The following is a 16643-nucleotide window of genomic DNA, read 5'->3' on the forward strand; positions in this document are numbered from 1 at the left end:
CAATGTCAGAGTTGCAGAAAGCATCCTGCGGGTGGACCGGGACGCAGGTACACGCTTCCACCAGCAAGTCCCCCAGGCTCCAGCTGCAGAGCAGCACAAAAAGGCTCAGCACCGCTCTCGACATCGCGGCCCCGCGGTTCCTCCCGGCAAAGAGTGAAAGAGGATCCCCCCCGCCTTCGGGGAAACTCTGGCGCTCGGTGCAGCCTCGCCTTCTCCCGGGCGCGCTCCCTCGCCTCTCTCCTTCTCCCCCGCGCACCGAAGTTACTCGCTCGCTTTCCACCGGACTTCGGGGCAGTTTCTGGCTGGTGCCCTTCGGGGGAAAAGGCGGTCCCTGCAGTCGGCGCGACCTTCGTTGCGCTCCTCCGGCTGCGCTTTCTCCGCTCTCGGCGGCGGCGGGGAGTTATAGCCTTGATCGCGCCCCTTTCGGGTTGTTGGGGTGCCGCCCCCCGGACCAATCGGAGCCCCGCATTACCTCATCCCTCAGGAAAAGGGGAGCGGCTACCAAAAAAAGGAAAAGAAAGGAAAAAAAAAAAGAAAGGGGGAAAAGAGCCACTCCGGCTAGAGGCGGGGTCGGGCGGCGAGGCATTCCGTTCCATATACGGAATAATGTGCGTTCCGCTCCCCCGCGCGTGCTGGTTGGGGGCTGCGGGCGGGGGATCGCTTTTAAGAGCCGTCGGTTGGTGGTCTGCGAAAGAGGAGGGGCGGGGAGAGGAAAACAAGAGGTTAATTACACGGGGCTGCGCCGCCGGCCCACCAACTTGGACGGCTTTAAAAGGGGATTAGGCAAATCCATAGAGGATAAGGCTATCAATGTCTCGTTGTTATGAATGATGACTATATCTTACTCACAGTACTGGAGCCAGGATAGTAGTACCAGTTGCATGAGCGGGAGTGCTCTGTTGCTAGTACTATACTGTATGTATATACTGCTTTGAGCTTTTACTTCCACAGAAGTTGAGTCTCGATCAGCAGGAAGGCTCTCCTTGAGTTTGTAAAGCTAGTAGGCAGAGAGCCCAGGGAGTGGGCAAAACATGGGAAGCTGCTGATACTGGCCCTTCCTCTGCCTATTCCAGTTTTGTTGGTGGCAGACAGGCAGCAGTTTTCTGAGGCTTCAAGCCTACCTGAGAGCCTGATTATCTGGTTTTCTCGGGTGCCTGTCATCCAATTACTCAACTCCTTAGCTTCTCAAATAAGTTTGGAGCCCTCTTTAGGCATTATAGGTTGAAAACAGTAGAGGCTGATTTATGACACACCTGAGTTTACTTCCCCCAGCTTAGATATCAACTAGAAAATATTCAACTATCCAACAAACAGCAACAGCATGGACAGAGTTCCTACTCCAGTCCTCTGAAGATGCCGGCCACAGAGACTGGTGAAATGTCAGGAAGAACAACCTTCAGAACATGACCAAAGAGCCCGAAAAACCCACAACAACCATCTGAGGAACTGCTTGAATGCAGTTGAGCTGAATACAATTATATGACTGCCTTAATAAGGTATCGCTACTGTTCAGGAGAATGCTGTAAACCCATTCTGTAGGCATCCTTCAGTTTCGAGAGACTATGGTAATGTGCTCTGTATGGAGGTCTTGGAACAGCATCTAGTGTGGCTGAGAAGGTCAATTCGAGAGTGACAATCCCTTCCACACTGAAGACAAATACAGTCTGTCCCCTGTCCAGCTCCCTGACTTTGCTGGTTTCAAGATTGCCTCTTTGCCTCGGCCTGCTGAACAAGTGTCTCTTCAAATTGGGAGAGGCGATGCTGCACCGCCTGCCTCCAGGCTGAACGCTCAGATGTCCAGGTTTCCCATCTGTTGAGGTCCATTCCTAAGGCCTTCAGAACCCGCTTGCAGATATCCTTGTATCACAGCTGTAGTCTCCCTCTGGGGTGCTTTCCCTGCACTAATTGTCCATACAGGAGATCTAAGCCCATTCAGTTGAACACATTTATAAGTGCCTCCTCAGATCTTTCTGTTGATGTGTGGTCAAAATGATTCCCGGGGGGGGGGTATTGAGGGTGGGACACTTAAGTGTATGTGCCAGCTACCCTATTTTCAGGCCATAGCATCGGAATAGTGGTCTGGTGTGTGTGTAAAGGGTGATATGGTGGGTGGTAATGTAGTCAAATGGTGATGATGGAGTGATTAGAAGGATGTCCCAGGAGTGTGTGAAATGTGGGAGTTCTCTGGTTTGGGAATGACAAACCTAGACAAGTATGATCCCACTGTTTGAGAAAATGAGGCACTGTCCACATAACCCTCCCAGTCTCAGCAAGGGGGTCCAAAGTATACTTAGACTTTACAAGGGTTGCCAAGTTGTGACCACTTTAGGCTCCAGCAGACCCAGTAAACATCAGCAGTCCTTGGAATTCCTGAATTTGGAATTGCAGGCCTTGAAATGGAATGACAATTCACTGGAGACTCTGGAATGAAAAGGCTAAGACTTACAGATGGCCAATGGTCCTTGTTCGAAGTGGTCATCCTGCCATTCCAGCACAAGGTGCCTACTCTGCACAGACCATTGGTCACTACTAATGTTCCCTCTAATTTTCCGGAGTCTCTGTGCAAGGTCTCTGCCTCATGCATGTGGTGTTCTGGCTACACACAGAGCAGAACCCCTGCACGACACAGAAAGAACACTGACTCAGTTGTGCATCTCGAAGGGAACCTTGGTCACTACTGACAGTTCAGGACTGGACTGATGACCCTAACCTGAAAATCTGGACCCTAGATTGTGATGATAGTGTGCTAGAAGAGCCTAAGGCAAAAGATGGCCCCACAAACTGGAACAAATCTGGAGCACAGGCCTCTTGTAGGAGGAAAGATGAACCTAAGAGGGGAATGTCACATTCTGGGGATGGAATAAGGAGGCCTTAGAGAAGAATGACAACCCTGGGAAAAGAATTAAAGGCATCTAACTATAGTGATGGTCACTATGACTGGGAGATACTGTTTTCTTGGAAGATTTCAATAGAAGAATATCTATGGTGCCAGAATAACTTGTTCTCCTATCTCCTTCAGCCCAATCATGTGGTAATAATTACATGCAGGTGTCCTATTATTTATTGTTTTTAAAAAATGTACAAATTTAAAAGGGTGCCCTTCATCCAATTTGTTTTTGTTTTTATTCTTCTATGGATATGTTTGCGCAAACTAACATAGCTTTTGAAAGCTACAAGCGTAGTCTCAAGAAGCAATCACAGACTGCGCACCTAGACTCACTTCAGGAAACGTACAGTCCCATTCAGAAGAGTTTCAACAACAGCTTCCTCGAACTGAGGACTATCAACCCACAATTCCTCTGTCTCATCAGAATTCTATTTTAGTTTACTGGCCCATATGTAACCCAATGCTGCATACCCGCAGTGATTTGATATCTGCCCAGACTCAGCTCATTCAGATTGCCAAGGTAAATAAAGATCAGTGTCATCAGCGTTCCAATAACACTTAAACCATTTAGTGTTTAAACACTTAGTATACCACCTTTAATCTCTTCCCTGGAAAAAAGGTGGGATGCAAAAAAGTAAATAAAATAAATAAACTAACCATTAGCTGGTAAGGCCACACCGGAGCATTGCGTACAGTTCTCGTCACCACCCTTCAAAAAAGACACAGTGGAACTGGAAAAGGTGCAGAAGAGAGTGACTAAAATGATGACTGGGCTGGGGCACCTCCCTTATGAGGAAAGGCTACAGCGTTTGGGGCTCTTTAGTCTAGAGAAAAGGCGCCTGATGGGGGACATGACTGAGACGTATAAAATTATGCAGGAGATGGATAAAGTGGATAGAGAGAAGCTCTTTTCCCCCTCACACAGTACCGGAACTAGGGGTCATCCACTCCAATTGAGCGTTGGGAGAGTGAGAACAGACAAAAGAAAATATTTCTTTACCCAGCATGTTCTTAGTCTATGGAACATCTTGCCACAGGATGTGGTGATGGCAGCTGGCCTAGATGCCTTTAAAAGGGGATTTGACAGATTTCTAGAGGAAACGTCCATTGCAGGTTACAAGCCATGATGGGGATGTATAATATCCAGGCTTAAAAGAAAGGTACCTCAAAATGAAGATGCAAGGGAGGTGTATCAGGAGACAGGTACAGTATTTAGTTTTCACTCCCCCCCCCACGGGCCATTCATTAGCTATCTAATGAGCCTATTCAGACCAGGGGAAAGCGAAACCAACATGGAGGATATGTTAGGAGTCTCCTACCAACTCTCCTCAGATTGAAGAAGCTACTTGGATGATTAGCAAAACATTTCAACTTAATAAGGAAGAAATCCAGTTGCCATGATTTAACATCCATATACCTACTTCTTTATGAAATATGTAAATGTACTATTGAAGAAATTGGATGGCATGGTGTCTTGACACTGACAAGACATTATTTGATTTTGAATTGTGTGAGCTTACTTAAAATGTTCCCATTCTAATTAATTGGAACCCCATGAGCGAAAGTAATGATATGTATGCTTCAATATGAAGGTGTAAAAGCCATGAGAAGGTATGAGGTATTTTCCCCAAGGCCTACACTTGGTCACTGTTCATCACAGCTGGTTGCATGTCAAACAATAATTTTACAGTGCAAATTTGTTTTTTCAGTGGATACTGCCAAGCTCGACTTGATTTGAACATATGTTTAAAACTGCTGCCTTAATTATACTGAGCATTTATTTAGTGCTCTCAAACAAGGGTATAGAACCTTTGGCTCTCCAGATGTTTTGTGTGTCTGCCCTTGAAAGCCCCAGAAGTCCAAAGCAGAGCATCCAAAATACTTCATATGCAGTGTCTTGGTAATTCTTTCAACAATAATCTGAGAGAGGCCAACATTATTATTCTCATATCATAGATGAGAGAATAAGGTTAAAAAAACAAGCTTGCTGTGTTGTTAGTGGATGTGCTATCAGAATTGTCAACTTCTCAATTCATAATCCAGGTTCCAAACACTGTGATACACCAGTTTGAAAGTTCAACATTTCTTGTCCAAAAATGTTATGTTCTTCAAAACAACTGTGGACATGAAGGATACACTTCAAGAGATGATCAGTTAATTCTGAAGTAGAATGCCAGCATTACTAAAGCAGAGATATTCCTTAGAATAATTTCATTTTCTTCTCATATGGTTTGGAATGTGTCTGAGCATTATGCTAGAGGCCACTATATTCCAAGAAAATAAAACTCACAAGAGGCCTTGAAGTTTGTTGTTGAGAAGAAAAATTACATTACTTACCAGCTGAGATAACTAAACATTCATAACACAGATTCATACTCTTTCATCCTCATTCAAAACGGTAATCCAGAAAAAGGAACTTTTCATATATCTTGTAATGTGCTTCCGATCTCGAATACATTTGGTCCTGGAGAATATGATGTTTGAAGACACTGGTTGTGTTAAATTTGGTATATTAGACAATCTTCACCTTGGCTGTTGGTCTCTAATTGTGTCCAGGGCCATTCTTTGTCCCTTTTAAAAAGATATATATAGATATATATCATTTACTGGGAGAAGTAGCTCAGGAATGTGTGCTATAAGATGGACTGCTACTGTTGGGTAAGCAAGAAGAGAGTCATGATACAATAGATTGTTACTATTGTGTAGCAGCCAAAAGGGGTGGGAGAATCTTCTCACATTTAAACATAAACTTGTCTACCCATAAACATTATGGGTCTTAATCAGTAGGTAATTGTTATAAAGAAAAATCTATTCCCACCCTCTGTGTTGCTGAAACAATATGATCCCTATTATAGAAACCTTTGCTGTGCACAGCTTCTACTTATCACTATTCACTGTGTGTCCACAATGAAGCTTTACGTCAACGTAACCATCTATAAATAGCATTCCCATTTGTCTGAACTTTTCATTATCCTACTGTTTTAAATGTCCTTGCAGAACATTTTAATATATTCAGCAAAAATCTGGCAGAACTTATCAACATAGGTCCCAGCTATCGCACTAATGGAATATTACTTTCTTTCCTGCCTGGGCTGCTAGAATGGACTGTTGCAATCCTATAAATGTGGAGTTGTCCTTAAAGGCAATCTATAAATTATAAATGGTACAAAATGTTGCTGTCATAATACTGGTTGGAGCAAAACAATCAGAAGACACCTTATCACTCTTATACTAACTACATCAGCTAAATATTTGCTCCATTCAGCTCTAAAACCATAAAGGTGTAAGATTAGCTTATCCTCTTCCTCCATATGAACCTATCCGAGCACAAGGACTGTTCCAAGGGGCTGTACTACACTGGATATTGATTGAAAGATGCCAGCAACAGGACCTTCTTAGAATACTTTCAACGTGGAGCTTTGAACTGTTTTGAACGTTTCTTTCCAACTAGCTATAGCCACAAGGAAGATACACCGGTGTAATTCCTAATGTGTTTCAATAAACATCTGTTTATGAAGAGAAATTCACTTGCTTCTATAAAATCCCGAAAGAGCTAGTCAAAACTGTGCCACTTCTAACATGGTCTTCCATCCTAGCATGACTGCTGTGGTATGTTTTTATTTCAGTAGTTTTAATTTTTTTATTTTTATTATTCATTATTTTTAATGTTGTGCTTATTATTTTTGGGTTGAAAACGATGGTAGAAGCCATTTTAAATAAATAAAGTCTCCATATTATAGTGCATAGTGTGTTTCCAAAGTTACCGCCAACAATAAAAAACTTTAAAAACTTTAATCTGCCAAGAGTCTGACTTTCTTATACACTACAGATGGCTTCCATATTTTCAGTGGCAGAGAGCAAACCATTTTCTTGCTTAATAATAAAAATAATGTCCCATCAAGCGAAATCTGAATTATGGAAACTCCTTTCAGTATTTTCTCGGTCAAGGCTACTTTGAAATAGTTTGCCATTGCCTTCTTCTGAGGGCATCATAGGACTGAGGATATCCAGGCTGGCTCTACTCATAGGAGGAACAGTGGAAGATCAAATTCCCAACCTCTGGCTCCACAGCCAGATACATAAACCACTGAGCAATCCACCCAGCCCTCTTCTTCCTTAGCCAGAGTCTTTTTCCCCTAGTTAAACTGAAGAACTCTTTTTCCCTCATACTCTGTACTGCCATCGCAAATTCAACTGTAACTATTTGGGCGCACATTAAAATGATTCTGTACTATTAGCTGTTTCTTTTATACAATGATCTAATTCTTTGTACTCTTACTGGATACCTTTTCTGAGCCCTGAGAAAGTTATATGCATATGTAAGCTACAATTTATTTGCTCTTAGCAAAACTGAGAATAAAGCCTCTCTGGATTCCTTATTTGTGTCAAAGGTCTTCATACATTATGTTTAGGAAGAAAATTGCTTCCTCGTGGCTTCTTTGAAAGTCACACCTATGGCTCATTCGCATTTCTCTACATGCCTAAAATATTCCTACATTTTCTAGAGAGAGTCAAACTACCTTTCTGTCTGTACACAACAGGCATATGAAATGGTGCTGTTTCTCATGCTTCTGGTTAGAGAACAACTGTGGATATGTGATCATTTATCCCCAATAATTCTAGAACAGTGTTAATCTCAAAGGATCCTGCACAGTTTAGGAATGGAAATGGGAAATGTAAGGCACAATTTATGGGTTGCACAATTTATGAGAAAACCATATTCAAGATAGGAATGTTGTGAATTACACATCAACAGAACCAAAGTTCATCCTGAATCAGTTCAGGCTTAACTTACACATCTCTGTGATTATCATCATCATCCGTGTTAATAATGAACTCATATTTCAACGCCTGTCAGTTTAGAAGTAAAATGGGAATGGCAAAAACAAGTTAGCAGTTTTTGCTGCCTCAAAGAACTCTCTCGGCACATGGAAATATTTAAGACCTTGGGTCTTTTTTAAGGAGAAAGGCAGGATGATGATGATTCAGAAATAACACCATCAGAGCTACAAAAAAATGACAATATTAGGAACAGCATACATACTGTGCTGATATTTAACAGATACTTAGGTTTATGGTTAAAATTTGTATCTGTTATATAATACCAGTCAGTGTTTTTATAATTTTGAGTGCCTATTGTTAATAATAATAATTTGTTTCTTTTAGCACAGGAATTGGATGGGATGATAGACACCCAGTATGTGTGTTAATATGGCCTGCTGATTGCTTACTTCTTGTAGGAGGCAAATGATCCCCAATTTTAGGCACCTGCTTTTCCACACTACTCTCAGATGGGATTTGCCTTTGTGAAGCTGGGTGCTAATAACAGAAGGTCCTTCAGCTGATGACCTAATGATGTCAGGTGGTATGTCCATATCTCCCCCTGGTCATCATGGTGAGCGATGCTGTGAAAGGAGCACCCTCCCTACGTGGTTCCATGCCTTCTCCTTTATGCTTCCCCATTCCTGCATAAAGATAAGAAAACATAAGGTAAATCATATCACTGTCTAGAGAAGGCCTTGCTGGGTTCTTATTCATGCTACTATTCATTTGTGGGAAAGAAGGAGGGAAACGTATTATCACAGCTATACTGAAATCCTGATTCCTGTATTTCTGTAAGTCAAATGACATATTACATCAATTGGGCTGCACATAACAAGAGCAGGATTCAAAGTTGTGATTCAGAGTTATGATGGGACTGCAGCACACATGGAGGAGAGGTTTCATTCATCCTTCCCCAACTTAGATCCTGTTCATCTTCCCTGACACTACAATTAACATTAGAAACCCTCCTAGAAGATTTTTTTTGGGGGGGGGGACTCATAAGGACAAATATGCCGAGTTTTGTGGAGTTACCTTTTGGATTATGTTTTCCAAAATTCACAGCCAATCTAGCTGCAAGGAGCTGTTTTCCAGAGTGAACTTTTTCAGGCTGTGGTTGGCATAGCTTAGAGAATGGCTTTTTAAAAGGAATTTGCTGTATTCCTCATTACTTTGGTCAAACAGCAGACCTTTATCATTAGCTGGGAAAGTAGTGCTGTGCTACTTATGAACAATTTACTTGTTAATGTGTTGCTGTTATCATTACCATTGCACAAAGGAGAAAAGCTGGGAAATGATTTCCAGCTTACCTTAAAATTCGCTCAAGCATTTTATCTCTAGGCCAGATAACCTGCAGATACCATATTAATAAAAATAGCAAACTAAATAGAAATAATTTGCTGAAGAGTTTGCCAAAATTTCAGGAAATAATGTCTACATTCACTAGGAACTTTCAGCAGCACTTTTTAAATTTTACACATAAAATTAGTCTGCAAGGCCATAGGCAATTTTTAAATTTCATCGGTGAAAAAAACAAATATGAATCTAATTTATGCTATTCCACAAAGATCAAGCTCAGTGCAAGTTGATACCTGAATTTATTTCACACAGCCTTGTGTGCCAGATAGCTCTTATTGCATTCCTTTCTAAGCCTACATAAAAGTAAATCTCACTAAATTCAAATAGTGTATGATTTACTACTCCCAGCATGCATGTAAGGATTGTTTATAGCCTTAAACAATAACCCAGCCTTCTTTCCCTTCCTAATAATTAAGATCTGCTATTGGGGTGGGTGGGGTCCTCCATGTCCCATCATAGAGAACAATCCACTAGGCAGAGGTATGAGAGGGGGACCGTTTTTTGGCTGTAGCACCTCATTTATGGGGGAAAAAACCCAGACTTGATTGGTGCCAACACTAATTTAATTTTGTATCCAAGTAAAAACATGGTTATTCTTCAAGGCCTTCAGGGATTAAGAATCATGGCTGTAATAGGCTGTGGAAACATCTTTACTGTTGTTGGTTTTAATGTTTTATTTAATTTTAAACTGTTTAAAAATATATAATTAATAGTAAATAAAAATAAACTTAGAAGTGCAGAGCTGGAAGGGCCACTATGGATCATTGAGCCTAGGTTGTTGTACTCCATTGTGAGATCCTAGGATACAGGGTGAAATATAAATGGAAGGAAGGAAGGAGAATACATAGATTAGGATTTGTGAGTCAACCATTAGGTATCTTTGTTTTCTGATATTCTTTGGGGTACAGCTCAGAAGATGTAAAGGAAGGAGATAAAAGCTGGGAGGCAAGAAGAGAATGCAAAAACTGAAAAGATAATCCATATGAAAATGGGGAAAATGCTGTTAGTTTGGAAATGAAAATCGTTCTCACAGAGGTAGACAAGAATTCTGTTTCATTAGAGCAGCCTACAACAGCCTCACACACACACTCTTAGTTTTTCCCTGGAACTGTTCATTTCTTGCCTTTCACTCTTCATCCTCTAAGGCTAACGTTGCTGTTAATTACCCAGTCATTCACTCCAAGTCCCTCTTGTCCTCCTGTCTGATTCTTGATCCTTGCACAACAGCCCATCCACAAAGAGAGGCAGACTGGGCAGCAGCACAAAATGAGTACGTTCTGTTTCCCTTCTCGCTCCCACTACTTGGGCCAATGTGCCATCACTACCAGTGATGAGTAATGGCAGACCACTGTCCTTGTTTCGCTGAAAAATAGTGAATTACAGCAATGGCCTTAACAGGAAAAAAAGTAACTTCATTTCAGCCTACTGAAAAAAATAACTTGTTACAACAGTAACTCGTTAGATAAATGAGTTAAGTCCAAGCTCTGCTGGTTTCAAATACTGGGGGCTTCACTTTCCATCTAGCACAAATCAGCAAATTTGGAAGATAGGCCCTAGATTGTTGGTGGAAGGACCTAACTAAAGCTGTCTGGTCTGGTCTTCGACCTTTTTCATACTAGTAGAGCTGGTTTTCAGTTTGAAGTGCTTAAAACTCATTTGTGAAAAACAACAGGATTTTGTCGGGCTTTGAATGGAACAAACAGATAAACTGGGTCCTTGAAAAGGGAATGAGTGGTAGGATTTCTGGTGGTTTTGTGCCTGGCACCACACAAGGGATAGAGTGGTTGGAAATGACATTTCTTCCTATTGTTTCTTTGTGAGAACCAACCTGTGCCTTATGCAATATGCTGCAATTAAAATGTTTGGAATGCTTCACATTTTTAAGACTACTTTAAAGCAACTCAATGGCATTGTGGCTGCAGGCTGGTGGAGTTCAGCAGCAAATGTAGCTGTAATTATAGCTAAAGTGTGCTATACCTTAAAAGAGATATTGAGAAGACTGGGGCATGAATGATATTTGAAGGAGCACTGGAATCTATCTTTCATGCTATTTTTTAAAGGAATATACAAAGAGTTATCCTTTTACACATACATTCACAAACTCATTTTCAGTGGGTCTTTATGCAACAAATACAGCACCATCTATGCATAGCAGAATATTAACACTAAGCTTCAAGGAACTCCATGGCATACAAATGTGTCAATTAATGGACGGTGACCCTAAGAAGTTTTTAGAAGCTACAAATGGCCCAGAAGGGAACAGCTAGGTTGTTAAAGCATATGGTATATACAACTCTTTTTGTTGAAAAGGCTTCACAGGCTTTCACTTTTTTTCTGAGCACAATTCTGAGTGCTGCTGATGACCTTTAAAACCTTATATGGTCTAGGACTAGAGTATCTAGAACAGCCCTATGAGCCTATTCACTGGTTATGATAATCTTTGGAGGCCTTCCTGTGTGTTGCAACTTCCCCAGAAATATGTTTATCTGGGATGAGGCTTATGGTAAAGGTAAAGGTTCCCCTTGACAATTTTTGTCTAGTCGTGTTCGACTCTAGGGGGCGGTGCTCATCCCCATTTCCAAGCCATAGAGCCAGCGTTTGTCCGAAGACAATCTTCCGTGGTCACATGGCCAGTGCGACTTAGACATGGAACACTGTTACCTTCCCACCGAGGTGATCCCTATTGATCTACTTGCATTTGCATGCTTTCGAACCGCTAGGTTGGCGGGAGCTGGGACAAGCGATGGACGCTCACTCCGTCGCGTGGATTCGATCTTACGACTGCTGGTCTTCTAACCCTGCAGCACAGGCTTCTGCAGTTTAGCCCGCAGCGCCACCACGTCCCTGAGGCTTATGGGCTAAGAGCTATGTCATGACTTTGGCAGAAGAGTTGTAAAAAGAGTTGTCTTTTGCACTACAACTGCCAGTATCAAGTCAGCATAGCTACTTTGAGAAAAGTAACTTTTCCAAGCTCTGCCTTTGAAAATTCTTTCCAAAGTATGCACATCTCAACAGCTCTCCAAAAATCTTTTTTAAGTCACTACAAATGTTCCTTTTTAGGAAGGCATTTGAGTTGTAAGTTGCCTTATCTTTGCTTATCTTGCTGTTTTAAGGTACTAATTTTAACTTTGTCTTGTATTTTCTGATATTTTCATGATGATGTAGGTTACATTTTAAATGGCACTTTTAATGTTTTATCTTTAATGCTTATTTCCTTGAATTTTTGAGTTGAAAGTAAAATACTTGGTATATTTTTATTCCGTATACAAATGAGAACAAACTCAATGAATCCTCTTTCTCACAGTAATGTATGGAACAATATACAGAACCAATGAGAATCTGTTTATTTAGTAAATCTATTCATTAACCTGACCAAACTGTATTAGTTATAACTGTCTGATTTCATTAACATGACTTAACTGCCGTCTACCTATTTAAAAGACATCCCCTTGCCGACATCACCTTGCCAACAAAGGTCCGCATAGTCAAAGCTATGGTTTTTCCACTAGCAATGTATGGAAGTGAGAGCTGGACCATAAAGAAGGCTGACCGCCAAAGAATTGATGCTTTTGAATTGTGGTGCTGGAGGAGACTCTTGAGAGTCCCCTGGACTGCAAGGAGAACAAACCTATCCATTCTAAAGGAAATCAACCCTGAGTGCTCACTGGAAGGACAGATTCTGAAGCTGAGGTTCCAATACTTTGGCCATCTCATGAAAAGAGAAGACTCCCTGGAAAAGACCCTGATGTTGGGAAAGTGTGAAGGCAAGAGGAGAAGGGGACAACAGAGGACAAGATGGTTGGACAGTGTCACCGATGCTACCAACATGAATTTGACCAAACTCTGGGAGGCAATGGAAGCCAGGAGGTCCTGGTGTGCTCTGGTCCATGGGGTCACAACAACAACATATTTAATTGATTATCTGTTTAACCAATTGTATTTAAAATCCATGATTTAAGTAACACATGACCCAAAAAACATTACTAGAAGCATGTGTCTGTCAAATACACCATTCGCTGTTAGGAGCAAGCAGTATTTGTTTTTCTATACTGTATTGTCATTCTGAATTGCAAATTATCATGAAATATTGACAAGGACCACAGGAAGATGTCTTTTAGGGATCTGTCTTTCTACATAGTACAGTGCTGTTTTTTATGACTGTTGGAGCCAAGGAGGACATAGCACCCAGGCTGTCCCATGCACCTTCCACAGGATCTCACCAGTGGGCCCTTCCACCCATCTGCTGGCACCCATGGTCATTGGCAGGGGAGAAAGGGCTTGACCGACCCATGACTATGCCTGGAGAAGGCCTCTCCCCCCACATCAGCAACCTCCCTAACTACAGGTATCCCAGAAGGAGGGCCACCAGTAATGAGTGTCACTTAGGGTTTAGACAGGTGTGAAAGATAATCTTCAGGGTCAGTCCACAGGTAACAAGAGGTATCTGATGGGAGAGGTGAGAGCAGAGCCCAGGACTTTAAAAAGGGGAGAGCGTACACGTGTTGGTTGGTTGTTTGGGAATCCGGGCAGGGGGAGAAGAACAAGGAGGAGGACAAAGAGAAGTGGGTTGATGCCCCTGACTTGATCTCTTGGGATCAAGAAACACTGGGGACCTTCTACACACTATATTAGGCTCTATAAGCTGCCATCCATCCACATTTTCTCAGTAAGACACCCAGCTTGAGGGCCTCCACCACAACTGCCATTGACCCAGAAGCATCATAGGTTGAGGAAAAGCAGCTCTGGAAGAATCCCCTACCGATCCATATTGGGTGGAGACTTCTAGGAGTTGCCCACCCCAAATTTTCCCTAAGTCCTAAAGAAATGTATACTTTTCTGCTGGAAGTGAAGCTGGATAGTTTACAACCAATCACTACAGAGAGATGCTTAAGGAGTTGCAACAGAGGCTTTCACCTTATAAGAAAATTCTTTCAGAGTCTTTTGCAGGTTTCCGGTTTACAGTCAACACTCTCTTTTTTGAAGAAACAGCCTATCCTAATTTATTCTTCAATATGAGTGAGGCTATTATTTCTGAGGTGTCCTGTAAGGTGGCTGGATAGCTCAGTGGTTTATGTATCTGGCTGTGAAGCCAGAGGTAGAGGGTTCAATTCCTCACTGTGCCTCCTGCAAGTACAGCCAAACCTATGTGGCCTTGCACAGTCCCGGAGTATTCCCAGAAGAAGGGAAGGGTAAACCACTTCTGAGTATTCTTTGCCTGGAAAGCCCTGGAAAGGGTAGTTGTAGGTCAGAATTGACGTGGCAGCACGTGATTATTATGATTAAGTGTTCTCTAAAGTATTACTGGTTGCAATGACTTAAATCCAACTCTTAGTCCCAATTACAGTAGACTCTCTGAACAATGGACCTTACATAAATATTGACTTACCAAATTCCCATTGATTCAATCGGCTCACTCTAGTTGGGATTAAAAAGATTAAGCTATCCTGTTCAGTGAAACATCATTATCAATGTATGTTGAATGGTAGTGCCCTGTGAGAATGCTTAGTTATATAATTCATAATGCATGCATCTTTAAACAAGATTTACTATGAGATCTTCTCTTCACCACCACCACTTTCATGGTACATTGGACAGGTATATTCACAGTATGAGGCAGCTGTTATTCAGGGAGATGGGAAAGAGCAGTAAAGGGATGGACAGGGCTTTGTGTACTAAGGATGTGGTCTCTGTGCCCTCTTGCCCTCAGGTGTCATGCAGGGCATGTCTTATCAGTTGTGTTGAAGGAAGATGTATCTTCCAATCCAGTTGAATTTGTCCTCTGAGACAGAAGAAAGGTGGAATATAAATTGATTAAATAAATAAATGTTGGACAGGGGAAATATTAGACACTATTCATTATTTATGGAATGTGATCGATGTTGTGACCCTTCCATGCTGGATTTATTTTTGCAGCAATCCACGCACAAATTCAATATTACCAAATGTTAATGTTACCAAATGTGTAACGTTTTTATGCATTTGCCTATAAACTGTGTTCTGTCATTTCTTTTTCAAATTCTCTTTTCTAAGGCTCTGGTAATATTAGTAAAGTAATTACAGTCATTGGTCTTTAGCTGCCTTGAAGTTCTATATGAATGGAAAGCCAGAGTAAAAATGTGTTAATAAACATATGCATCATCATAGGCATCCTTCAGTTTCGAAATACTATGGTAGCGTGCTCTGTATGGAGGACTTAGAACAGCGTCTCGTGTTTCGATGCTGTTTGCGAAGCTGGAGTGTCCTCTCCAGGGCACAAAGCCTGGGTAGAATAATATGGAGGATAGGCTGTTACCCAAGCAGCAAATCCCCCCTTCTCCACGTCGCTGGAAATAGTCCAATGGAGAGGCAAGAGCCAATACAACTGGTTCCAGCAACATCGCAGGAGTTGACAGAACAACATGAAGTGCCTCCGGGATTCCGGCTCCAGATTTTGCCTCGAGGTTAACTCCTGAAGCCTTTTCCATCAGTGGATATAGCCACAAGGCAGTGGAGGTTTGAAATCAGAGTTTTCCTTCTCCTAGATGGGCTGCCTTCCAAGGCTGATGAGTCCCACCTACCTGGCCTGCTCCCCCACGGCATGGACGGTGATGGTGGCGCTTCAGTGGGGGTTTGAAATCGGAGTTTTCCTTCTCCTAGATGGGCTGCCTTCCAAGGCTGAGGAGTCCCACCTACCCGGCAATACATGCATAGAAGCTGCCTTATACCAGATCAGACCATTTATCAACTCCCTTTCAGCCCACTATTCACTACTCAGATTCACAAAAGCTCTCTGGGGCCTCAGGCAGAGATCTTTCACATCCCATCACCTATAACCTTTTTAACTTCAAGAGCCAGGGATTGGATGCACACCGTGTCTTCTACTGTTGAGCCACAGAGAGCATTGAAAAACCATGCAATTCAAATGGAGTTTGATTGAATCTGCCTTACCATCTTAACATTCTCATACAGCTTATGGAGGACATACCTGGAAGTCAAAGAAGAGGGAGGTATGTAAAATATTACTCTTCTCTTTCAGCTTAACTCAGCTTGGAATGAAAGCAATTGCCCTGCTGAAGTACATCAAATTCAGTCCAAAGAATATTAAGCAATAAGTCCTACTGAAATCAGTGGTGATTAAATAGGTCTTAAGTATTCCTAATTTTCTCTTCATTGCTCCCAGCTAGATTTACGCACACACACACTTTATAACAAAGTATGCTGTTCCTGTAGGGGAGGTGGAAGGAAACAGGTGCTTTCCATGTGTTTTATTTCCATTGGGCACTTGTAGGAAACAACAGGTCATCTTTGCTGGGGTATGTATGCAAATCTTGCCAAGGTTAGCTCTCAGGGGATTATTTTAGTCAGATTTGATAATAGTTCAGCTTCCTGCCTATAATTTGTTCTGCATTTTCATATTCCAAACCCACATGTTCTACTTGTGTGAAGATTTACACATGTCAGATTTACTAGTCTCTTAGAATACATAACATTAGAAAACACTGTCTCTGGTATTCAAGGCCCTGCAGAGACTGGAGGGAAAATATTGTTTAAAATTTTATTTAAGAATTCTGTTAGGCTTTCGACATCCTTATTTAGT

The 16643-nt window shown here is 41.8% G+C and overlaps 2 protein-coding genes across 2 annotated transcripts in view; one reads left to right on the top strand and one right to left on the bottom strand.

Annotated features, from left to right (window-relative positions):
* The window catches only part of SYN3 (synapsin III), a 240444-nt gene that overhangs the window by 123589 nt on the left and 100212 nt on the right, over positions 1-16643 (top strand). The window lies entirely within an intron of this gene.
* The window catches only part of TIMP3 (TIMP metallopeptidase inhibitor 3), an 80908-nt gene that overhangs the window by 49124 nt on the left and 15141 nt on the right, over positions 1-16643 (bottom strand). The window contains exon 1 of the mRNA XM_020803666.3: positions 1-16643. This exon is cut by the window's right edge and continues 15141 nt beyond it. Within this exon, the coding sequence (XP_020659325.1) occupies positions 1-124 (124 nt within the window). The 5' untranslated portion in view covers positions 125-16643.

The sequence above is a fragment of the Pogona vitticeps genome, chromosome 5 (assembly GCF_051106095.1).
Source record: "Pogona vitticeps strain Pit_001003342236 chromosome 5, PviZW2.1, whole genome shotgun sequence".
Classification (NCBI taxonomy): Eukaryota; Metazoa; Chordata; class Lepidosauria; order Squamata; family Agamidae; genus Pogona; species Pogona vitticeps.